We start from the raw sequence: 18,391 nt of genomic DNA, 5'->3' as shown, positions 1-18,391 counted from the left end.
AACAGATCTAGCAACTCAAGACTGGGCATCCATGAGGCACTAGTGGTCCATCAGCAGCAGAATTTTACTCGAATGAAATCTGTAACCCTCATGGCCCCAAATCTACCATTATGATCAAGCCAGGGCATCTACCCTGGTTCAATGAAGAGTGCAGGAGGGCATGCCAAGAGCAGCACCAGGCATACCTAAAAATGAGGTGTCAACCTGGTAAGGTTATAACACAGGACTACTTGTGTGCCAAACAGCATAAGCAAGTGATAGACAGAGCTAAGCAATCACATAACCAATGGATCATATCTAAGCTCTGCAGTCCTGCCACATCCAGTCATGAATGGTGGTGGACAATTAAACAATGATTGGAGGAGGAGGTCCACAAGAATCTCCATCCTCAATGATGGAGGAGCCCAGCACAGCAGTGGAAAAGATTTGCTACAATCTTCAGCCAGAAGTGCCAAGTGGATGATCCATCTCGGCATCCTCCGGAGGTCCCCAGCATCACAGATGCCAGTCTTCAGCCAATTCAATTCACTCCACGTGCTATAAAGGCTGAAGGCACTGATTACTGCAAAGGCTATGGGCCCTGATAATATTCCAGCAATAGTACTGAAGATTTGTGCTCCAGAACTTGCCACGCCCCTAGCCAAGCTGTTCCAGTATAGCATCTATCCGGCTATGTGGAAAATTGCCCAGGTACGTCCTGTACACAAAAAGCAGGACAAATCCAACCTGGCCAATTACTGCCCCATTAGTCTACTCTCAATCATCAATAATGGAAGGGGTCATCAACAGTGCTATCAATCGGCACTTGCTTAACATGGCCTGCTCACTATGCCCAGTTTGGGTTCCACCAGGGCCATTCAGCTCCTGACCTCATTACAGCCTTGGTTCAAACATGGACAAAAAACACTGAGGTGAGGTGAGAGTGACTGCCCTTGACATCAAGGCCATATTTGTCAGAGTGTGGCATCGAGGAGCCCTAGCAAAACTGGAGTCAATAGGAATCAGGGGGAAAACGCTCTGCTGGTTGGAGTTATACCTAGCACAAAGGAAGATGGTTCTGGTTGTTGGAAGTCTGTCATCTCAGCTCCAGTACATCACTGCAGGAGTTCCTCAGGGTAGTGTCCTCGGCCCAACCATCTTCAGCTACTTTATCAATGACCTTTCTTCCATAAAATGTCAGGCAATGATCATCTCCAACAAGAGAGAATCCAACCATTGCCCCTTGATGTTCAATGGCATTACCATCACTGAATCCCTCACTATCAATATCCTGGGGTTACCATTGACCAGAAACTGAACTGGACTAGCCATATAAATACTGTGGCTACAAGAGCAGGTCAGAGGCTAGGAATTGTGCAATGAGTAACTCACCTCCTGACTCCCCAAAGCCTGTCCACCATCTACATGGCACAAGTTAGGAGTGTTATGGAATATTTCCCACTTGCCTGGATGAGTGCAGCTCAAGAAGCTCAACACTGTCCAGGACAAAGCAGCCTGCTTGACTGGCACCACATCCACAAACATTCACTCCCTCTGCAGCAGTGTGTACCAACTTCAAGATGCACTGTAGGAATTCACCAAAGCTCATTCAACAGCACCTTCCAAACCCACGACCACTACCATCTAGAAGTACAAGGGCAGCAGATAGATGGGAACGCCACCAGCTGTAAGTTCCTCTCCAAGCCACTCCCCATCCTGACTTGGAAATATATCGCCGCTCCTTCACTGTCACTGGGTCAAAACCCTGGAACTCACTCCCTAACAGCACTGTGGGTGCACCTACACCACATGAACTGCAGCAGTTCAAGAAGGCAGCTCAGCCCCACCTTCTCGACGGCAATTAGGGATGGGTAGTAAATGCTGGCCCTGCCAGCGAAGCCCACATCCCATGAATTAATTTTTAAAAAGTAAATATTGCTTGCTTTAGAGCGATGGTTCATTTCTTATGCCAATCCCTGTTACATTGCTGAGCAACTTAGGGGGCATACTGAGGTACTCCCGAGCATCCCTAGGAATTATGTTCAGAATAGCGCTGATGGGTTCAGCATAGGATTCATAGAATCATACATACAGTACTGAAGGAAGTTATTCATCCCACCTTGTCCGTGCTGTGTTTTTAAAACAGAGAGTTGCCAATGATGTCAGACAGTTTCTGGAACCTTTAAAATATGACCTCCAGCTGCTATCCCTTTCTGTGGCATAGAAAAGACAAAAAAAGAAAGACTTGGATTTATATAGTGCCCTTCACAACTGCAGTACATCCCAAAGTGCTTTATAGTCAATAAAGTACTTTGTTGATGTGTAGTTGATGGTGTAATGTAGGAAAAATAGCAGTCAATATGCACACAGCAAGGGCTTTGGGGATAACCCTGCTGCTCTTCTAATTGTGCGATGGCATCTTTTACATCCATTTGAAAGTAGTGTCAGGGCCTCAGTTTAATGCTGCATGTGAAAGAAAGCAACCCTAATAGTGCAGCACTCTCTCAGCAGCACTGATGTGTCAACCTTTGATTTTTTGTTTTTAAGTCCTCGAGTGAAACTTTACCTGTGAAAGCTGTAGTATAAAGGGTTAATACTAAATATGTAGGTAAAATGTCTACAGCGTAAGTGATGTAAGATCACATGATAATAGAGCATGGAGAGAGATAGTTCCATGTAGAGGCTCAAGCTGAGTCCATACTGTAAATAGTTAGTATCATGTTCAATAGACAATAGGTTGCTAACAGCATTGCCTCCAGCGTTGTCTGTGAGTCCAAATCCACAACTGCCACACCTAAGACCCACCACAACAACAATAACAGATGGTTGCTATGAAAAAGCACAATGAAAGGAGCAACAAGTAAAGAGCCAGGTGACTGTAAGGAACAGCGCGAGAAATGACTGCAGGACAAGGACAGCATGGGGAAATCTTCAACTGAACTCCATAAAATGCAACAGTAAAAGGAAGACACGGAAACAATTTTCCCTTTACCAGAGCGTTTCGGCCATGTGGCATGCCCGGTTCAAGCTGTAAAGTGGCAGAACTGGAGTTGCAGGCTTACCGGATACAGAATAACATGGGGACTAGCAGAAGAAGATTAGCAAGGAACAGGTCAGTATCTCACTCTACACTCTAGGCAGTAGTTCAGATGACATAACGGTCATTCAGGCATAAACAAAGACACGGCGACTATGAAGAAATTATTAAAGATTTTGATACTTATTTTAGAAAATAATTTGAGAAAACACCATAATAGAGAGAGCAAAATTTAATAGGTACATCCAATGACCAGGATGAGCATAGATTCCTTTATAAATTAACTACATTGATTAGCTGAAAATTGTGAATACAGAGCCCTGAAAGCCTAATTAATTCAGGATTGCATTGTTGTGGGAATCTTAGAAGAGACACTATTGAATTTTTTGCAGTCAAGGGAATACTTGACCCTATCGTAAGCTGTGCAGATAATAGGGCAGGCAAAAGAGAGCAAGCAAAACAAAATTTTTATTTGAGACATAAAAAAAATCTCTTGGAGAAAGCCAGCTGATGCAGTCCAGTTTATATCACATAGAAATTGCAGCACAACTAACTCCAAACAGCAAAAAATGGAAGAGGGTGTGGTAGCTGCTATTATTCAGGGTTCTCATTGTGGCAGGAAAGGCTACATCGGAGGGAAGAATGCCCTGCCAAAAATGCGAAATGTCTTTCCTACAAGAAGAGAGGTCACTTTAAATCAGCTTGCTGCAGCAAACAGCTCTGAACAAAACAATTAAAGGAGAAACAGCAAAGATCATGTACCATTCAAGAAATTGAAGGCATTCAAGAAGTTGAAAAAGAAAAAGAATTAAATGTGCCATTCTTGGGAGAAACTGCAGAATCAAACGGGAACTATTAGAGTGCAGGTATTCTGCTCAATGGGCATAAAACAAACTTCAGGTTAGACACTGGAGTTGGAGTTCCAATTCTTTCAGACACAGAAAAGTAGTTAAAACCAGATTTCCTCCAGTCATTTACCATAAGACTCCATGGTCCAGGAGGCATTCAGCTGAAAATTAAAGGACAGTTGACTGTTAAATTCCAGCAGAAAGGAAGAGAAATCAGCAAAACTTTGTATGTGCTCCACAAATCAAGAAAGTTCACCGTTCAGTAGAAAAGCTTTGTTGTGATCCTGGATCAAACCCCCATGTTGTCTCCAATTAGGGATCAGTAACTTTTTGTTTGAAGTAGACAAAGTTTGAGATTCAGGATATTTGCTAAGAGAATAAAGCCACAAGATTGCATGGGTTTTGAACAAACAGAAATGAACTTCACTATACAGGGTCAGAAAGATATAACAGTTTACAATATCCACCTTATATTCTAACATTCAGAGTTAATATGAGGTACATGCGAATTCATGGGAAAACTGTAGTCCAACCCCCAGGCTACACAATAAGTAGCAAGACAGGTCTCAGCAATTTCTCAACAACCCACCCAGATGTCAGTAAACACTGTGAATCAACCAATTTTGTTGGAACTTTGTCTCTCTCGTGAGGGATTCCAGTCTTCATCTTTGAAGATCTCGTCTTTGAATTCTCTCCAAAAGTTGCTCCAATTTAATGACCTCAGTGATGGCTCACCTTGCAGAGTTTCAATCTTGTCTCCGGAGACTTCATACCCTTGGATTCCCAGTATAAACTCAAACCCCAACTCACAAGCAACAACTCCAACTTTTCAGCTGTGCCAAGCAGAACATGACTGTTCCAAAGGGTTATTTTTACAACAGCCTGTAACACAGAGTCACCAACCTTCTGCTGCCTTCTTTGATCACCAGGGCTTCTTCTGAGCCACCTTCAATTGCCAGGGCTTCTTCTCAGCCCTCACAACTTAAAGTCTGCCAAATGCAGCCCTTTTCTCCTTGAGATCTCTTTCTCTGTCCCTCTTTCTCCTTACTGGGATCTCTCCCTGTTCCCTCTCCCTGACCCCTGTCTGAGACTACCTTTGGGACCTCTGCCTATCCCCTCTCTGGGATTCTTTTTTGGGATTATGGCACTCCACTTCTGGTCAAATGACCAGGATTTTCACGCCATTTTAATTTTGCATAGGGGCACTGGGCCTATCTTCAGCCCAAAGAAATATAAAAACGTTGAATTCCGCATGCAACGCCTGATTCCAGTCCATGCATGCGTGAAACGCCTGAGGCCTACGAGAAGTTGGAGTTCCCCATCTCTACTCTTGATACCAAGGTAAGTATGGATTTCATAACAGCTTGCACAGATCTACAACTCATCTTTAAAGGAGATGAACTGGAAAACCTTGAAGAAACCAGACACAAGATTTCCCTAGAACAGCGGGTAAAGGAACCAGACGAATGTGTGCAAGGCAACAGCAAATAAGAGTTGATGCTTTGTCACTTACTCCTGTTGGGAAGCTTGAACAGGAGGTAGAGTCAAACAACTCACTGGCTACAGCAACCACGGAGGCTGAACGAAATATGGCAAGCACAGACACCAGATGAAGAACACGCTAAAAATTAGAGAATACTAAAAAAATGGATGGTCAGAATATGTTCTAAATGATCTCATTCTGAAGCATTACTTCAAGCAATGCAGACAGCTCAGTATTGTGGACAACTTATTAACCTACGATGGGAGGTTGGTCATACCAAGAGTCCTAAGAGTTGAAATCCTTCAAAAAATACACCAGGGACACATGAGCATTAGAAAATCTCATGCCAGGATGCGAAATTCAATTTTGGTGGCCAAGAATCTCAAAATCACTGGAGGACATGATTGCCCGTGCAATTCATCATCAAGAATAAAAAGAACCATTGATGGTATCCTCATTTCTATCCAGACCTTGGGAATGTCTCGGAATGGATCATTTTCAGCTCAAGGGGAGGACATTCCTCATAGTTGTTGACCATCACCCCAGATGAATCGAGTTTAAACGTCTTCACAGAATCATACAGTGCAGAAGAGGCCCTTTGGTCCATCCCATTTACCAGCACTTGGCCCATAGCCTTGAATGTTATGATGTGCCAAGTGCTCATCCAGGTACCTTTTAAAGGATGTGAGACAACCCGCCTCCACCATCTTCCCAGGTAGCGCATTCCAGACCATCACCATCCTCTGGATAAAAAAGTTCTTCCTCACATCCCCCCTAAACCTCCTGCCCCTCACCTTGAAGTTATGTCTCCTCGTTACTGACCCTTCAACTAAGGGGAACAGCTGCTCACTGTCCATGCCCCTCATAATCATGTACATCTCGATCAGGTTGCACCTCAATCTTCTCTGCTCCAACGAAAACAACCCAAGTCTACTCAACCTCTCTTCATAACTTAAATGTTTCATCCCAGGCAACATCCTGATGAATCTCTTCTGCACCCCCTCCAGTGCAATCACAACCTTCCAATAATGTGACGACCAGACCTGCACACAGTACTCCAGCTGTGGCCTCACCAAGGTTCTATACAACTCCAACATGACCTCCCTACTTTTGTAATCTATGCCTCGATTGATAAAGGCAAGTGTCCCATATGCCTTTTTCACCACCCCACTAACATGCCCCTCCGCCTTCAGAGATCTATGGACACATATGCCAAAGTCCCTTTGTTCCTCAGAGCTTCCTAGTGTCATGCCGTTCATTGAATACTTCCTTGTCAAATTACTCCTTCCAAAGTGTATCACCTCATACTTTTCAGGGTTAAATTCCATCTGCCGTTTATCTGCCCATTTGACCATCCCATCTGTATCTTCCTGTAGTCCAAGACACTCAACCTCACTATTAACCAACTGGCCAATCTTTGTGTCATCCGCAAACTTACTAATCCTACCCCCAACTTAGTCATCTATGTCGTTTATATAAATGACGAATAATAGGGGACCCAACACAGATCCCTGTGGTACGCCATTGGACACTGGCTTCCAGTCACTAAAGCATCCTTCTATCATCATGCTCTGTCTCCTACAACTAAGCCAATTTTGAATCCATCTTATCAAATTACCCTGTATCCCATGTGCATTTGCCTTCTTTATAAGTCTGCCATGTGGGACCTTGTCAAAGGCTTTGCTGAAATCCATATAAACTACATCAACTGCACTACCCTCACTGACACAGCTGGTCACCTCCTCAAAAAATTCAACCAAATTTGTTAGGCATGACCTGCTTCTGACAAAGCCATGCTGACTATTCCTTGTCTCTCCAAGTGGAGAGAGATTCTCTCCTATAGAATTTTCTCCAATAGTTTCCCTACCACTGACATGAGACTCACTAGCCTGTCCTTCCCTGGCTAATCTCTACAACCCTTCTTAAATAGCAGAACCACATTAGCTGTTCTCCAGTCCTCTGGCACCTCCCCCGTGGCTAGACAGGAATTAAAAATTTGGGTCAGAGGCCCTGCGATCTCCTCCCTTCCCTCCCTCAACAGTCTGGGACACAAATCATCCGGACCTGGAGATTTGTCCACTTTTAAGCCTGCCAACACCTCCAATAACTTGTCACTCCCTATATCAATTTGCTCAAGAACCTCACAGTCTGTCTCCCCGAGTTCAATACCTTCATCCTCATTCTCTTGGGCAAAGACGGATGTGAAGTATTTGTTCAACACTCTACTGACATCCTCTGGCTCCACCCATAGATTGCCCCCTTGGTCCCTAATGGGCCCTACTCTTTCCCTGGTTATCCTCTTCCCATTGATATACTTATAGAATATCTTGGGATTTTCCCTACTTTTACCAGCCAGAGCTCTCTCATATCCCCTTTTTGCTCTTCTAATTGCTTTCTTAAGCTTCACCCTGCACTTTCTGTACTCCACTAAGGCCTCCGCTGATTTGCTTCCCTTGTACCTGCCAAAAGCCTCTTTTTTCCTTCTCATCGTACCCTGAATATCTCTGGTCATCCATGGTTCCCTGGGCTTGTTACTCCTTCCTATCACCCTAGTGGGAACATGTTGAGCCTGTACCCTCCCAATTCCTTTCTGAACGCCCCCCCACTGTTCCTTTGTAGATTTCCACACAAGTAGCTGTCCCCATTCTACCTTGGCCAAATCCTGCCTTATTTTACTAAATTCGGTCTCCCCCAATCCAAAACATTTTTTTGCAACTTGTTGATTTCTTTGTCCATAGCAAGCTTAAATTGTACCACGTTGTGGTTGCTATCACTAAAATGCTCCCCCACTACCACCTCAGCCGCCTGTCCAGCTTCATTCCCCAGAATTAGATCCAGCACTGCACCGTCCTTTGTTGGACCCTCTACATATTGACCTAAAAAGTTCTCCTGTACACATTTCAAGAAATCCACTCCATCCAAGCCCTTAACACTATGTCTATCCCAATTAATGTTGGGAAAGTTGAAATCACCTAATATAATTACCCTATTGTTAATGCTTTTACACACCTCCACAAATTATGCACATATTTGCTCCTCAATTTCCCGCTGACTATCTGAGGGTCTACAATAAACACCTAACAATGTGGCTGTCCCTTTTTTATTCCTAAACTCTATCCACAAAGCTTCATTTGATGCCCCCTCCAAGATATCATCTCTCCTTACTGCAGTAACTAACTCCTTAACTGATAATGCAATGCCTCCTGCTCTTTTACCCCCTCCCGTCTTGCCTGAAGATTCTATATCCTGGAAGGTTGAGCTGCCAATCCTGCCCCTCCCTCAACCACATCTCAGTGATGGCTACTATATCACAATTCCACGCGTCAATCCTCACCCTTAACTCATCCGTTTTACCTGTAATACTCCTGGCATTAAAGTAGAGGCCATCCAGCCTTGCCTCACTCCCTTGAAACTTAATGCAGCTGTACTCCCTCTGACTTCATTGAAGAACCACAGAAGCAATCGTCAATTCACTAAAATAAGTTTATGCCACACATGGCATTCCAGGTCTTGTAATTTCAGACAATGATCTACTATTTGTGAATGAAGGGTTCAAGAAATTTACAGAGACTTTGTATTTGTCTCTGCAACTCATTCACCTAGGTATTGACAAGCAAATGGTGAAGCCAAGAGAGAGTATGAATGGTCGAAACTTTGTTGGAAAGAATGATGATATCAACTTAGCCTTGTTCAGCTACCATTCCACACCACTTCAGAATGGGTTGACTCCAATAGAACTTCTGATGGGAAGAAGACTACAGACTCAACTTCCTGTTCTTCCACATACGCTCATGCCATGTCTAAAATCCTTTGACATCGAGAGAGTAACGGAGAAGGAGGATGAGTATCATGCAAATATGAACAAAAATTACAATCACTGTCATAAGGTGCAGGAGTTACTAGAACTCCAACCAGGTGGAATGGAGACCAGAATAGAGAAGGTTGAGTACTGGAAAAGACATAAAGTCCGAGATCTTATCTTGTCGAGACAAAGAATAGGATAATGAGAAGAAACAGAAACTCACTCATATCAACAAGAAGACCATCAATTGAATGGTCTAACTGTATGATCAACCTGAACAGAAAACCAATAGTCTCTGATTATCCATATGCTACTTTGCAGAGTTTGAGAGAGAACATGGAGAAACTGAACCCTATGCAACCTCCGAGAGATTAGAACAAGGTCGGGGAGATTGGTGAAACCTCCACGATGCTTATCTCTGTGAACCATAGATGAAAGCAGAGACTTTCGGGAGAGATGTAGGAGCATGTAAGTATCATTTGTAGAGTCAGATACTTGGAGGGGAGATGTAGTACAAAGAGTTAATGTTAAATATGTAAATATATAGTCTGCATCATCAGTGATGTAAGATCACATGATAACAGAGCACGGAAAGAGATAGTTCTATGTAGAGTCTTGTGCTGAGTCTATATTGTAAATAGTATCATGTTTAATAAAAGGTAGTTTGCTAACAGTATTGCCTCCAGTATTGTCTGTTTAGTCCAGATCCATGGCTGACACATCTAAGATCAACAACAACAACAACAGAAAACCCACAACTTTCTGACTCAGAAGTGAGTGTTACCAACTGAGTTACATCTAGTACACATTCAAGGCTTAGCTTTCACCATTCCGATTTGTCTTTCTCAGATACAAGTGATATCCTCACACTTCCTCCAATTGAATTTCTTCTGCCATTGTTCTGGTTCAGAAGCAACTCCAAGTAATCCATAATTGTAAATGTTTCAGTGGACCTCACATTGCAGCCCTTGCTTAATGTTCTCAACCTCTTTGTTACAGGATTTGAATCCCTGCAATATTTGCCTCTGACCAAATTTTCCTTCCTTCCCCAACATAAACAAGCAGTTGCACATGGAATTTCTACTTGTAACCTGACAACAATTACAAAAATCAACTTATCCTGGAATCCAGGCCAGGGGAGTAATTTCTCTTTTATATTCCAGATTCCTTAATATTTAAGTACAAATGATACAGTCAAAATGTTTAAATTTACCTAGTGGATGAGATAATACAAACTGATGTTTGCAGTTGCAGCATAACTTATGAAAATGAATTCTTACAAATGGTTGATGAATATTGAATTAGGAGACAGATGTAGAGAAAGTGTAAAACAAAGACACATGACTATAACAAAAGCTAAGTAACTAAGTACCTCTCCAGATGAGAGTACGTTGTTGAGATACTCAAGAAAAGACTCTTCCTTGATTTCGTTATCAGTGAATATGAAAGTGATTCCCTTTCCCTCTGCCCCCGCTGTTCTGTACAATATCTTCAAGTCATCCATCAAATTGCTGACGTTATACGCTCTGAAAGAAGCAATAAAATTACACATAATTACATCAACAGAAGCAACTTGCATTTATGCACATTTTGAACAGAGAAAAACATTTCAAAGAAAGGCAGATTAGATGGCATGATAGAGGAAATTAAGGAGGGAATCCGAGAGCATACGGCCAAGTCTCACTTAAGGTGCAGCGATTGTTAAGGGGATGCATCACTCTAGCATAGTCCTGTAGGGCCTCTAGCATCTTTAAAGTCTGCTGCAAGTTCCATGATTCTACCATCAGAAAAGGACTGAATCTAATGGACCTGGAGGGAGACAGGAAATGTGGACTAGGCTTCAGGGCCACAGCCTGAAGAGGCTGTTCTGGAGAAAGTCCACAACCAAGGACAAATCCCTGTCACCTTCCAGCCAAATAGAGAGGCTACTGTGTGGTTACAAAAATACATATGCAACAGCTTTACAGAAAACAAATCCCTTTATGGCAGAGTCTTTCATTGTGGTCTGTGCCTCAACCAAAGACATGAAACTTTGCATGGGATAATTTAAACACTAAAATGAGATTGCTTTTGACATTACAGCAGCATTATTATTTGTCCCAAGTTATCTATCAAGAAATTGGTTGTGTGAAGTTGAGCATGTTCTTCAGACCCATTCCTGCTACTTGCATGGGGCTACAAAACCAGCAGAGCCTCACAAAATTAGAGTTACTGCTTAGTCAAAAATTTTGATTACTCCATTGAATGGAATAGCAATCAAAATTTAGTGATCAAATGATTAAACACTGCATCTTAGAAATTCCTTGGAAATGTTCTGAGTCTTCTATTGAAACTCCAATGGAAAATTAACAAAAACACACAAGAAATGATCTCTGGCTGAAAACTGTGACTTATTCTGTTATTCTAATGTTTATACTTGCTTTCCTATTGGAATTAAGATGAGAGATCAGCACTGTTGCATGGACAATGGAAATTGGGCTGGAGAGCACACATCCTTCAGGTGCTACATGAACACCTAAGGCCTCAAAATGGCAGATGTGACCGCGCAGACCACCAGGTCAGAACAGAAAATAGCACTCATAGATATTCACATCGGCAAAGCAACTGAAAAATCATGCTTACTCACTCAGCTTGCTAACCAGCATGAAGGTCACCTCACCAACACCAATATTACTTAAAGGAATCATGCAGTACTCTCAGATTTGATGCTGGGTTGCTATTGCTGGCCACTGTCTGACTTTTGGATGTTTCTTGTTGCGCGCTAGCACTTTTTGGAGGCTGTGCTTTGTCTGTACAGAGAGGTGTTTAACTACTTTTCCACTTTTGTGAATCTGTGGCTCCAAATATGGATGCTTTGCTTTTTGAAATCTTGCAAGTTTGGGAGCATCAAGGAGGACAGAGCAGCACAGGCTGCTAAAATAAGCAAGAGGTGGGGGAGAAAGGCACTCAGCAGAGGTTATATTCATTTTTTCAGATAAGGTTTTCAGGGAGCACTTTTCATATTTCAATTTTACTGAGGAGCAGCATCTGTGTTTTTGCTTTATCAAAGAGGTTGTGCCTGAGATATATGACAGCTTTTACAGCCACAACTACAGCATCAAACCAGGACAAAGACAATACTGTCTGTGGCTGTCCAAATCACTGCTACTCTCTACTTTTTTACCAACAGCCTCTTTCAGACTGCAACAGATGACATCAGCAACTTCTCACAACATAGTACGATGATGTATCAGGGAGGCTTATTACACCAGGAGAAATGCTAGCATCTCCTTCCTTAATGAGGGTTTGCCCACATGACAGGCTTCCTCATGATGCAAGCTACCCTTGACTCCACACACACTTTAGAGGATGACCTTGAGCAACCTTGTACCAAGAGACCCACTGCAGCCTGCGCTATCAGGGCTTTGGAAGCGGTCTGGGTTGGCTAACTCAATCAACCAGCAAGGGCACTGGATGAGTGGCTGGAAGGAGTGTATGCATTCTGTCATCCTGATGGAGGTCAGCAGGTTCCTCTTCTATGAAGCTAAGGCCCCTTGCATGGGCAGTGCATTGACATTCCTAGTGTGCTCCTGGAGAATAGAAGGCTGGAGTGATGTGAAAGCTCAGACTGCCCCTTTCAACACTGAACTCCACAGTTTAACATGGCAACCATCTGAACATTCATGGCAACAGTTTTTGATGCAATGGAACCTTTCATTTTTGTCATGAGATGCTCCAGTATGGTGTTGTCCATTGCACCAAGTTGGAGGTGAGCTCTGAAACTTTGTACACAAGTCTCTGGCAGACTGTCCAGTGGTCCAGAATTTTCTGATGTTTGCTCATCTTTAATGCCCTGGCACATCAAAGTCTGCATCTGACCTCTGTAGCAAAACTTGTATATGACTTTGCTCATCAGTAAACTGTCACTATCCTATCCGGGCTCGGGCTCCTATGAATGTGCCTGGTTGGTCACTCGATACAAATCCTGTTTTTAAACTAACATCAAAGGTCAGTATCTGAACTGGTGGTTGCAAGAGTGAAACTTAGTGATGATGTATTTTGTCTATAGCTTGTCAAGGAGAGTGTATGGGATGAGGGAAGTTGGAAGAGATAAGGGTGAAGTATGTGAAACCCTGCTTGGTGAGTACCCCAGTGTCACAGGCGGTCATGGCTACTAATCTTTTCTCATTAATGGGAGAACAGGGTGTATTAAGCTGCTAGTTCCACATTGGTGGTGGACTAATACCTGGGCAGAGACTATGAAAGTGGGCAGGCATGAAAATTTGCACTGCGGGCTGGCATGCTGTCATCAGCCCATCCCTATGCCATTTGCCCAGAGGAGGAAGGGCTAGCTGCCCACAAGTAAATGACTTATAAAGAACAATTAACAGAGCGAACTAGAATTTTTCAGTCAGCCTGCAGATTCCCCTGTGGTATCGGGAACTGGGCTAGCTGCAGGAGGCAGACTGGAGGTGGCACACAGTTCTCCGGGCAGGTTTTGAGGCCCTCCCCACCTGCCTGGCAACAGCTGTGGTGGAGATCCAGCTCCACAATGATGGTGTGGCACTGTGGTCATTGTTTTAGTTTAAAAATTGCTGAGAAAGGATATAGACATGTTGGTGGATTGGGCAGACAAGTTCAATGCCAAGAAGTGTGAGGTGATCAATTTTGGCAGGAAGAATATGGTGAGGCAGTGTAAAATGAAGGGAGACTCTATAGGAGGTGCAGGGACAGAGGGACCTCGGTGTATATGTACATAGGTCATTGAAGATGGCAATGTATGTTGAAAGAGCGGTTAATAAAGTATATAGTATCTTAGGCTTTATTAATAGAGACATTGAGTACAAGAGAAAGGAGGTCGGTGGGCAGGCGAAAAGGCCAAGCAGCCTTTGCATTTTTTGGAAACCTTATCCATGGGTGGGATGAGTTTTCCAAAAGCAAATAATAATAAAAAAAAGTTTAATTAATAACATGTCCCTGATCATGTGACAGAGTCACACGTGGGGACATGTTTCATTACATTTTTATTTTTTAAAATGTCTCTTCATCTCCCTGAGGCAGCTCCGTGACTCAGGGAGATTATGCTGTGTTCACTCGTGCACATGCTCAATGTTTGCACTTGGCCTGCTCACCCTCCTCCCCCCACCCGCACAGGCTGCGCTCAGCGCTGCCACTCACGTTTCACGCTGGGCAGTCTTTAACTGCCCCACCAGCATAACATCGCGGCTTCCCGACCACCACCACCTACCCCTGCCAAGCACTCCCGCCAAGGGCAAAATTCTTCCCTAAGTAAAAGGGAAATGTTTTAATATAAAAGCAAAAAATTGCGGATGCTGGAAATCCAAAACAAAAACAAAAATACCTGGAAAAGCTCAGCAGGTCTGGCAGCATCTGCGGAGAGGAACATAGTTAACGTTTTGAGTCCGAATGACCCTTCAACAGAACTAGGTAAAAATAGAAGAGAGGTGAAATATAAACTGGTGTAAAGGGTGGGGAGGGGGGTTGGGGGGGGTGGGGGGTGGGTGGGGTGGGGTGATGGAACAAGTAGAGCTGGATAGAGGGCCATTGATAGGTGGAGATAACCAAAAGATGTCACAGACAAAAGGACAAAGAGGTGTTGAAGGTGGTGATATTATCTAAGGAATATGCTAATTAAAGGTAGAAAGCAAAACAAGCAAGGTATAGATAGCCCTAGTGGGGATGGGGTGGGGTGGGATGAAGGAATCAAAAAAGGCTAAAAGGTAGAGATAAAACAATGGATGGAAATACATTTAAAAATAATGGAAGTAGGTGGGAAAAGAAAAATCTAGTCTTGCGACTAAATGTGGCTCAAAACTATTTCCCGCCATGTGATTTTCCATGAATAGTGATCCAGCCTAAAAAAGTTAAAATTTTCATTACCAACTATAAAATGACTGCAATTTTTTTTTACATACCTTGTTAAAGTGATCTGAAAGATTTTATATCCAGCAATATAAGATGCCAGCTTTGTAAAGCTTTGTTTTCCAGAACCACCGACTCCAACCAGCAAAGCATTTCCACAATCTGTACGGATTATACGAGATATCTGCAAAATATATTTTTCTGCTGTCAGATTTATGATTTTTCTTTGTAAGTGAAGAGACTAAAGAAGCAGCGCAGCGTAAATAGTTAATGCTTATCAATCTCTTTTGGGTATAAGATACAAAGATATCAATCGCTTATTATAATTTAGTTACCTTTAATCTAAAGGGCCAAATAAAGCCTGCAGGTAATCATGATCAGGAAGGTAAATGATTTCAGGAAGGTTAATTTTACTAAAATATCTGATGATTCAGTATAAATGGACTGACTGGAGAACCTTATTATATAGGCAGGCAAATGCTGAGGGCAAATGGATTGTCTTCAAAACCATTCTGAAACAAAATAAAGCCATGTATGCCCCAATGGTTAAAAAGGGCATATAACAAAACTGAAATATATGCATGCAATTTAGATTGAAGCAAAAAGCCTGGAAGTAGCAGTAAATTATGCTCTTGTTAGGGGTAGGAAAGGGTTTAATGTAAACAGCCCTGATTTCTCCTCTCACCACCCATCCATGAACAGAAAGATGTTTTGATTTACTAACGCCTCAGTTTTGGTGTGATCCAATATTTACTAATAACCCCATAGCAAACTCCAGATAGGGTAAATTCAGAGGGTTTATTCACACACACTCAAAACACGGGCGGGGGGGGGGGGGGGGGGTGTAATGGGGGTGTGTGGTTAGGGGGTGTTGCTACCTAGCCCTTTGTGCATTCATACAATCAAGGAGGGAAAGAGAATGACAATTTTACAGGGCAAAGAGACCACAGTGTAAAGGAAATTATTGTTTCACGTAAGACTAGAGTCCAGAATAAAAAGTCGAATGGTAAATTCCTTCACAGAAGTCAGCAGGCTGAACTGATGCTGGACAATTTACTTATCCAGCAGAGTTGACTTCCATGATGAGACAGACACACAGAGAAAAATTGTCTTGTCGGTGATGGTATCGGAGTTCAGAAGTCCCAGTGTAAATGGGGGCAGGCATTGAAATCTGGACAGAGCCTTTTTCTGAGCTGCTACTTGCTAGGTGGAAGATGGCAGACTGAGTTTTGCACTTCCATAAGACAATATCACAGATATCTCCAGCTTGGGGGGGTCATGTCACATGACTCCCAACTCTCCACTTTGGCTTTGACAAAGGGTGTATATTCTTTTGTCTGGATTCCTGAGATTATTAATGTGCCAACCATTAACAATTAGAAAGGAAGGTTTCAGGGCTCTTTGTCTTAGCAAATGAGGAGGATCCAATGGCCAGGCCTGGCCTATGAAAATTAGAAAGCCTGTGTATAATTCCCTTTAAATTTGTCATAGCCAGACATTCAGTCATTTTAAAATTTAGGAAGTATATGCAAACATATGAAATAGGAGCAGAAATAGGCCATTTTGCCCCTCGAGTCTGCTCCTCGCTCAATAAGATCATGGCTGATTAGGATGTGTTTTGAATTCCTCATTCCCACTATCTCTGATACCCTTTGGTTCCTTGCAAAAGAAGAATCTATCTACCTCTGACTTAAAAATATTCAATGACTCTGTCTCCACCACCTTTGGAAGCAGAGAATTCCAAAGTCACACAGCATTTTGAGAGAAAAAAATTCTCCTCATCTCCGTCCTAAAAGTGCAACTCCTAATTTTAAAACAGTGCCCCCTAGTCCAGGACTCAACCACAAGAGGAAACATCATTTCTGCATCCACTTGTCAATACCATGTAGAATCTTTTATACTTCAACCAAGTCACCCCTCACTCTTCTAAACTCCAATGGTAACAAGCCCAGTCAGTCTAACCTTCCCTCATAAGGCAATGCGCTCATTTCAAGTATCAATCTAGTAAACCTCCTCTGAACTGTCCCCAATGCATTTATATCCTTCCTTAAATAAAGAGACCAAAACTGCACACAATATTTGAGATGTGGTCTCAATGATGCCCTGTATAACTGGAGCATGACGTCTTTACTTTTATGTTCAATTCCTTTTGTTATAAAGGATAGCATTCCATTAGCCCTTTTAATTATTTGCTGTACCTGCATACTAACTTCTTGTAACTCATGCACTAGAATACCTAGATCCCTCTGCAGCTTGAAATTCTGCAGCAATTCTCCATTTAAGTATTACTCTTTTTTATTTTCCTTCCCAAAGTGAATAACTTCATATTTTTCTACATTATACTCCATCTGCCATATTTTTGCCCACTCACTCAACCTATCTATATTCATCTGCAACCTCCTTACATCCTCTTCACATACTTTCCTACCTATCTTTTGTGTCATCTGCAAATTTAGCTACCATGTCTTTGCTCCCCTCATTTAGGACCTTGATATAAATTATAAAAAGTTGAGGCCCAAGCACAGATCCCTGCGGGACTCCACTTGTCACACCCTGCCAATCAGAAGAAGACCCATTTATGCATACGCTCTGTTTTCTGCTAGCCAGCCAATCTTTTCTCCATGCTAATATGGACTTCATGAGAAAAAACTTTTTCACATAACAAGTGGCTCAGGTCTGGAACGTACTGCCTGGAAGTGTGGTGGAGCAGGTTCAATCAAAGCATTCAAGAAGGCATTAGATGATTATTTGAATAGAAACAATGTGCAGGGGTACGGAGAAAAGGCAGGGCAATGGCACTAGGTCATAATACTCATTTGGAGAGTCAGTGCAGACACAGGGCCGAATGGCCTCTTTCTGTGTCGTTAAAATTCTGTGATTCTGTAATATGTTACCCTCTATCAAATGCCTTCTGGAAATCCAAGTACAGAATATCTACAGGCTCCCCTTTATACACAGCACATGTTACTCCTTCAAAGAACTCCAATTCATTGGTTAAACATGATTTCCCTTTCACAAAGCTATGCTGACTCTTCTCGATTACCTTGAGTTTCTCTAAGTGCCCAGCAAGAACCTCCTTAATGATCAATTCTAATACGTTCCCCACAACAGATGTCAAGCTAACTGGCCTATAGTTTCCTGTTTTCTGCCTCCCTCCCTTCTTGAATATAGGGTTTATATTTGCTACTTTCCAATCTGATGGAGACTTTCCAGAATGTAGCGAATTTTGAAAAACTAACATCAACGCATCCAATTCATTACCCATCTCTTTTAAGGCCCGAGGATGAAATTCATCAGGACCTGAAGACTTGTCAGCCTGCAGCTCCATCAGTTTGCTCAGTACCGCTACCCTAGTGATTGTAATTTCACCAAATTTCCCT

The 18,391-nt window shown here is 42.6% G+C and overlaps 1 protein-coding gene across 1 annotated transcript in view; it reads right to left on the bottom strand.

Moving 5' to 3' along the window:
• Nucleotides 1-18,391, bottom strand: part of LOC121278118 (dynein heavy chain 8, axonemal-like) — a 2,067,071-nt gene that overhangs the window by 346,173 nt on the left and 1,702,507 nt on the right. Inside the window, 2 exon segments of the mRNA XM_041188205.1 lie at nt 10,522-10,675; nt 15,065-15,195. Of these exon segments, the coding sequence (XP_041044139.1) occupies nt 10,522-10,675; nt 15,065-15,195 (285 nt within the window).

This window comes from Carcharodon carcharias, chromosome 5, assembly GCF_017639515.1.
Source record: "Carcharodon carcharias isolate sCarCar2 chromosome 5, sCarCar2.pri, whole genome shotgun sequence".
NCBI lineage: Eukaryota > Metazoa > Chordata > Chondrichthyes > Lamniformes > Lamnidae > Carcharodon > Carcharodon carcharias.
Note: the sequence above shows the minus strand (reverse complement) of the source record. Positions and strands in the feature narration are given on the sequence as shown.